The sequence below is a fragment of the Calonectris borealis genome, chromosome 5 (assembly GCF_964195595.1).
Source record: "Calonectris borealis chromosome 5, bCalBor7.hap1.2, whole genome shotgun sequence".
In the NCBI taxonomy this organism is placed as follows: Eukaryota; Metazoa; Chordata; class Aves; order Procellariiformes; family Procellariidae; genus Calonectris; species Calonectris borealis.
In genome coordinates this window covers 18,078,997-18,086,962 of record NC_134316.1, presented here as the reverse complement: position 1 = coordinate 18,086,962, position 7,966 = coordinate 18,078,997, and the positions used below count along the sequence as shown (strand labels likewise).

At 48.6% G+C, this 7,966-nt stretch overlaps 1 protein-coding gene across 18 annotated transcripts in view; it reads right to left on the bottom strand.

The window, feature by feature from the left end:
- The window catches only part of ITPK1 (inositol-tetrakisphosphate 1-kinase), a 163,631-nt gene extending 157,664 nt beyond the window's left edge, over positions 1-5,967 (bottom strand). For 4 of the 18 annotated variants that reach the window (XR_012673825.1, XM_075151209.1, XM_075151214.1 and 1 more), the window contains exon 1: positions 5,218-5,296. Coding sequence is in view for 12 of the 18 variants with exons in the window: in XM_075151217.1 (XP_075007318.1) it covers positions 5,218-5,312 (95 nt within the window). In the remaining 6 variants the exon portion in view is untranslated. The other 14 variants (XM_075151217.1, XM_075151219.1, XM_075151211.1 and 11 more) reach the window with 14 other exon arrangements.
- Positions 5,968-7,966: the final 1,999 nt, after the last annotated feature.

Here is a 7,966-nt window from a genome sequence, read left to right as displayed (position 1 = left end):
AACTACCTCACTTCCATTTTCTTCTTCTGCGGGCAGAATTTGATTTTCTCAGAATTTCCTGAGAACTTTTTCCTCCCAGATGCTCACCCTGCTTTTATGAAAAAACACAGCACAATAAAATCTGGCCATAAATAATCTGGACATTAAGATGTACAAGCATAGTTCTTCTGTCTGTCAAATTGCAGGATTTATCATGACGTGGATTACATCTTCAGGCAACTCTTCAACTCCTTTGCTATTCATTTTCTACACGCTATAAAGAGGAAATTCTGACTCATTATGTATATAGCTACACAGAAAAGCTACCACATTATCATGCAAACTTACGAGTTGCACATGTGAATGCTTTTGCCCAAAATAACTGATAAGTAGCTTATCATTCAGAATGGGGTGACTTTAAATTACCTCCTCTCGGATGAAGCATATTTCACTTCACCTCATATCACTGTAACTTATTCACATTGCCATAACCTTACAACCTCACATCTCCGTGGCTCCCAGAAGAGACTATATTAACAGATGACATGCAGAACAACTACCAAGGAAATGAAGGCTTTCATAGAGCGAATAGCCATTTGTAAATGGCTGCACCTCACTAATCTGAACTGGTGCCAAACACACAACTCATTTTCTGAACAGATATATGCATTTTCCTGTACTACCACCACCACTCCTCATATGGCACGAACAGAAGCCTTTTTATTCACAACGTCCAAAGAGACCTGGCAGTACATCCATGCATATTTTACAAAAGGATAATAAGGGTATCCAAGAGTCTTTACCACCATCTGCAATTCACACCACAGCTCTGTCATCTCGGTAATGGGATGGGACATTTCCATTTCCTTAAACTTGTATTAGTGCTCGTGCACCTGAACAGTGACAACCATTCCAAGGTCAATGTGATGAGTGGGGAACTGACTGGATTGAGAGTCTTTGCCAACTGCATAACCACTAAATCCAGCTTGAGACAGAGGACAAGACCAAGCAGCTAGAGGAAGGAGGAACTGTTCCTTTCAGCAGTGGCAGGGACACATGATAATGTCTGAACTACATGCTTACATCACAGGCTCCTAAATTCTCAGTTAGGAGTCCCTAGAAACCTTGTCTTACTTTTTAGCAGGCTATAGACACTTTATATTTTGCCAACCGCCAGCTACCTAAAGCTCTGAGACGGTGCCGTGACCTTGGTGGAGCTGAACATAAAGGCTCACAGGAAAGTCTGCTTGAGATGCACAAACCAGACATTTGCACACTGCAGTCCTGCAAGGGGCCCTAGTCAGGGAACTGCAGCCACAGTATATATGCTAACATGCAGATAATACCAAGTTCAATACAAAGCATAGTGACCTAGCAGCTTTGCTGAAAAGCACAGAACAGCTTGGCAGTAGTAGCTTCTTAAATTGCCTCCTGACTAATAAATTCACTGAGGAGATAAGAAGCCTGTATCGAATGCCCTGTTCCACACAGAAGAGCTCAATCCCACATCACAACTCAAATACGAATGCCCCTTTATCAGCAAGGATGAGATAGAGACTCTCTTCTCCCCACTGAAATTGTACCGATGCACAGAAAGGAACATAAAAGTCTCATTCCAGCGACAACTTACGTAGAAAGGACTTGCTGGGTGGAACCGAAAACTGCTGTAGGAAGCAGAGACCAGAACTGAAGACGCACCTCATCCCAAAGGAATGCTCCTGCCATGGTGCTACAGACATAGCACGGAGGATGGCTATCCTGGCACTGGGCAGGGAGCTCACATTCCTCTCTATCCACAGCGGCAGGTTCAGCCAGAGGATTGGAGCAAGCCTGGCCCATCTTCAGGTTCAGTCTCCGTTGGGAGACAGCAGCTGCAGACTTGAAAACGGGCTTCCCACTTGCCAGGCAAGTGCTCTATCCTCCAGGTCAACAGCTCTTAGGGTGCTATCCAGGGACCATTGATCCTCTGCAACAGGCCTGTGAAACCACACTGCCTTTTTGCTCACTACACCACTCAGAAGCCTGAAAGAAGTGTAGAGGCATTAAGGGCTGCAGTGGGCTGTAACCCAACAATTTGGGAACTGCTGGTCTGGGCTATAAATGTGGAGGTAGATATCACCACAGGCACTGCTTTCATCTCCTTGGGCTACACCTGGAAGGCACAGCCAAGCCTGTTATGCTCTATGAAGAATACAGCTCAGGTAGGACGTATCTAGTGTGCCGCAGTGAGGACCAAAAGTGCAGGTGAGCTCAAAGGCCTTTGATACAAGGAAGATTACCTTGTGGATACAAAGCTTAGGCAAAAGCCCCAAGACCCTGTGTTCAGGCAGGACAGTTGCCGTGCCAGTCACACGTGTTACCAGAACTTTACGTAACCAAGTGAAAGTTTTAAGAAAAGAAGGCAGGTGCCTGTAAGTGCTCCAGTAACAAAACTGGAAGAAAACATATGCCAAAATTTAACAGGGAAACCTATCGAAACCCAGCAGCCTAAGTTGCACTTTGAAGATGGATACAAACATGAGGAAAGTATTAAGGTTCCTGCCCAGTCTTTATAGAGCAGAAACCTGAGGCAGGCCTGCCTATGCCCCAAAGCAGCACCTTAACTGCTGGTCCACTCACACTCCCTCATGTCTCATTTCAGCTACGACAATGTAACAACATTTCAGCTTAGGATTGCTGCTGGAGACAAAACCTGGAACCACTCTTAAGAAAGCAGTTCAGCACTTAAACTATCTCTCAGAGGATGGTTCAAACAGACTTTGAAATGTCTGTCCATGATCCCTTTAGGACACCAGTGTTTTGCAGTAGAAGTGGCTGCACTGGCAGACTGCAAAGAAATGAAGATTTTTCTCATCCTAACAATATTCCTGATTTAAACCCAGCATGCTTCAGGAGTTCATTAGGAGGCTTCTCTTACTTTCCTGGATTCTATAACTGCTTCATTGCAAACCCGTATAAACAAAACTGAACTTTGTAGTCATCCAGAAAGTATATCCCTAGGCAACAGGCAAATAAATTCCAAGTAACAGTCACCAAAGTACATAGAGTAGAGAGACAGACACATAGTCCACTCTAATGCATGAATCACTGTACAGGAATGAGTATGCTTGCCTTATTTCTTACCATACACAATATTTCTGGTAAAATGTATGTTGAGCTTCGCACCACTTTTTCTACAGCAACAAGAGCTTACAAACACACAAGTAATCAAGTAGATATTATGTATCTTCAATACTTCAAATTTTTGCCTAAACGAATGCAGCCTCCCACTGGTGTCAATGGAAGTTACCAGGAAGGAAAACAGAGCATCCAAGATATCAGCACAACTTGCTCCAGCGATGGTACTGATCTTTAAACCAAACACTTAACTCCACTTCTACAGAAAGGCTAGTATTTAATGCTTTTGAAAATATCAAAGCATGACTGAACAGATATATCTATCCAATGTCTGTAAAAGCTATTCAAAGTAAGCTTAGCCTGTACAGAATGAGATAGCCTAATTTTCATCAAGAAATTAGTGAAGTGTAGCAAAAGAGACACTTTGGGGTCAATTTTCACCGCACTGCAAGGACCTAAAACTATTAATAAATTTGTACAGTACACAAAGAAATTGTAGATCCATGTTATGTAACACAAATGTAAGGAATTTCTGAAGTAGAGAAAAATGAAGCAAAGAACCTAGTCAAAAAGAGAAACAAGGACAGTGGACAGCAGAAAGTCAGTTTTGGAGATTCCTAAACATAATGTACAGAACGAACAAATTACTACAAAAAGCTTTTTATGTATTTTCTGGGATTCCCCTTAGTTTCTGGGCATGAAAACCAGCCTATATCAAACCTCAAAGCCCTAAAAATGACATTTTCCTTATGCTTATTAGAGGCTAAAGTGTATTTTTGAGTGTCACAAAAACTAACCGAAAATCTCTTAGGTAAGGTCAAAGCTTAGCATTATTCATCCAGAAGTATTTTGTTTGGAGAATCACATGAAATTTAAAAAGACATTAAACCAGAACCTGTGGCCTTTTCTATACTTAAAAAACTTTGGTAAGTTTTGCTGAAGTTTAACAGAGACAATATGGAATGCCAAGAACACAAGCTGATGTAAAAGCTTCTGTCACTTTCTTGAAATAGTCTTCCGTTTCTTCTGCCTCCTTCATCTTTACAGAAAGGAGAAAGTGCTGCCAACAGAAATTTCACAGGGATTGGTGTTTTTAGCATGACGTGCTTTAATAAAGTGTATTTGAAGTCTCGTAAAATATATTCTGCAAAGTTTGAACAGACTTCACAGAAACCAGAACATGGGTTACTTAGAATATTTTCAATTATCAAAATTGATTTCATATACTTGTTATAAACTTACTATTAGAATGAAATAAATAAGAAAAAGCTGTTATTCAATATCAGAAGCTGTAATGCATGTGTCACAGGACCTTGGACCCACATGAAGTTTACATTTCCAATTAAATAATAAAATTGTGTAATATACTGCATATATTATCCTCTAAGCTATTCAGATAAAGTCTAATTACGGCTTATCGAACTAACCTTTACCTCTCTGGACTGCAGAAAACAGACGCAGTTATACCACCTTCAGACATCTCATTCATATCTCAGGTGAATACAAGCTCACTCAGGGGTTCGTATATCCTAATTTCATGCGTTTTCGCATAATGTGAAGGAAAGTTATTCCCGGTCATTTGACTCTTCCTAATAATAACTCGGCTTCGGCTCCAAATCTTAGCAAGGTCCGCAGAGATCCCAAATGAGATTATTCCAGCGGGAATGTTAGAGACCTCTTGGGAAGCGGCGGACAGACGTTTACCCAGGCAGTAAACCAGGGCTGTGCCGGGCCCTCTCTCACACACACACACACACACACACACACACAGACGCCGCGCACCGCCCCGGACCGAGTTTCCCGGGAGTGTGCGGCAGCCGCCCAGCTGAGCGGGAGGCAGGAGACCTCAGCCGCGGGCACGGAGCGCGGCGCCCGGAGGGCACCGGCCAGCCCCGCCTCCCCCCCGGTCCTGGCGGGCAGAGCCGACTGAAGGGAATCACGCACCGAGCACAAAAAGCCCGAGGGCCAGCGCAGGCCACGGCCGACCCCGGGAGCGGCCCGGTCCCGGCCCCGGCCCCAGCCCCATCCCAGAGCCGCCGCGCCCCTCGGCCGCCGCCCGCCCCAACCGCCTCGGCGGCCGCCCTGGCGCTCCCCGCGGCGCGGCGAGGGCCCCCTCCTTACCGGCACAGCTCAGCAAAGGCCTGGAAATTCAGCTTCCTGATCTTCTTCTCGCTCAGCCAGTAGCCCACCCGCTTCCCCTTCAGGAAGGTCTGCATGATGCCGGCCCGGAGAGGCGGCGGCCGCCCCGCGAGGAGGGGGATCAGCCCGGGACAGCGGGGGCAGCCCAGCTACCGCTCGCACTCGGCGCCTGCGAAGCAACGGCTTTAAGAAAAGAGAAAGGAAAATCAGTCGGTTCCCCGCGGAGGACGCCGGCGCTACTCCCCACCCGCCTGCTCTGCGCTGCTGAACCGGGCCAGGCGCAGCCTCCGGCGGCGAGCGGCACGCAGCCCCCGGCAGGCCTTGCCCCGCAACGGCAGGCAGCTCACCGAGGCGGGCAGAGAAGGTGCCCCCGCCAGCCCGCCCGCCCGCTGCCAGCCCCGGAGCGGCGAGCCGAGCAGGCATGCCGCCGCTGCTGCCCGCCGAGCGGCATCCGCCGCCCCTATCCCGGGCCGCCTCCGCCCGCACGGACCCTGCCGCCGGCTCGCCTGCGTGCCCGCCCGCCGCCGCTGCTGCTGCTGCTGCGCGGCTGCGGTGCTGCTGCGGCCGCTCAGCTCCCCATTTGCCCGCTATTCGCAGCCGCCTCCACTTCCTCCTCCTCCTCCTCCAGCTCGTCCCCTCCTCTCCCCGCTCCAGCCCACAGCACAGGGGCGGGCGAGTGGGTGGGCGAGCGACGACAGGACACACCCGCCACGCCGCGGCCCCGCTCGCACCGAGGGGCCTCGCCCGCCGCCCGCCCCGCGCCGTGGGCACGGCGCCCGCCCGCCCGCCGCACCGCCGCCAGCAGGGGGCGGGCGGGGCCGCGCCGCCGCCTTAAAGAGACAGTGCCCCTTTTCCGGGCTGGCGGAGGGCTGTGGCAATGCGGCCCCTGCCCCGCCACGCTGAGGGCACCGTGCCCGCGCCGGGCTCGGTCTGGGGCAGTGTTTGTGCCGCTCTCCCCTGCGGCTCTGCCCGCTGCGGCCTGCTGCCGGCATGGCCGGAGGCATCATCCGGCCCATCCGGGAGCCGCTACCGGGCGGAGGGCCCATGGCCTGCCCGCCGAGGGGAGCCGAGCTATGCCCCCGTGAGGGCGGGCCCGCGCGGCTCCGCTGCCTTGCCCAGAAAGCGGCTGCGTAGAGAAGGGGAAAAAAGCAGGCTCGGCTGTCTGCATTAAAATTCAGGGAAATACTGTGCCCGGGTTTATATTTCAACGGTTCCAGGCGACAGCGGGTGGCAGCTCCCGGGCTCCCCCCTCGGCGCCGCGATGGGAACCCCAGGGGTCCGGTGGGGGACGGCACAGGCACGGGCACGGGCGAGCCCCTCCTGAAAGGGCTCGATTGCAGCTCTCGGCCTCGGCCCGGGCCCGAGTGCCCGTGCCACCCCCTGGCCCGGTTCGCCGTGCTGCCGGGCCGGGCCGGGCTCCGAACGGATGCCAGAGCAGACCCCGCCGTGCTTGCCGGGCCATAGGGGCCGGAGGCGTCCGGTACGCTCCCGGAGTGACGCCCATCGATGAGCCATGTAATTTTGGTTTCCAAAGGAAGAATACTTTATACAGCTACTTGTATTTCCTATTAGAGCTACTAAAAATGGTTTTTCAGTATAAAGGTGTACAGCTTTCACAGAAAAAAGATTCCAGTAAATAGGAGTTTTCACTGCAAAATCAAGTATCTTCCTTCTTCCAGTATTTGGCAAGTATCTGTAAAGATTTAACAGAAGTTTCAGTAAGAGCTATTTCTTATTTAACTTTTTTTTGCAGGAGGCAGGAGAAGGCAGGCAATCACCAGCATCAGCTGGCATTCTGATTTTTGGGTTGTGCATTCCTAAATACCGAGGCAGCTGTTCTGTGCTTCATTTCAGAGGAAGAATGTTTCAGTAGGAATTACTGTGGTATCTCACAGCACAAGTATAATTTTCCTATCTTTGTTTCTCCTCTTCATCTGAAATGAGTATCATCCAGCCTGAATGTTTTTTCTGTCTCTTTGCAAATGGAAAGTATAGCTTTTATAATAACTATGTCTTTCACAGAGTGGTTGGCAGTACCTGCAATCCTGAACTGAGATGCAGATGATGCTCCTACGATGCTGCTTTCTGTGAACAAGGCTTGGAGCCCTGTATGGTTGAAAATGCTCAGCGAGTTTTGCTGACTCACAGTGCCACAACAAATGTGGTTTAATAACTTCAGCGGAGTATCAGAAAAGTGGTAGAAGCATCCATTCAAAAGAAAGAAGGGGGAAAGCCTTAAGAAGTACGAAAGGGGTCATAGACCTAGGGCGTAGGTAGAGACCATTTTATATTTCTGTCATTATTTACATTAACAGTGAAGTCATCCTAAACCAAGAGTGTATCAGAAAGTAGGCGGGGAGTAGAATCACCTGCAAACAGCTCATACCAATGTTTTTTGAAAATTTATATAATAGTACTTTTTCTCCATTTGTGGTGGCTTTGAGGAATAGACATGTTTATTTTTCTCCTTCATCTTAAATTATTTGCCACTGATATGTTATAACCTTGATTTTTCACAGCACTTTTTATCTTAATCATATTCATACATTTTTGCACAGTTCATTAATTAATGTAATTAGAGTTAGTAAATGTATTTTGATGGCATGATTCCTGCTGCAGAATGTTTCACTGATACTTAAACATCTCAGGGAAGTGTGGTAACTTCAGGAAAATTTGTAACTCAAAAAGGTCCAAATACAAGACTTTATCAAACACTATCAAAATTAAGTAA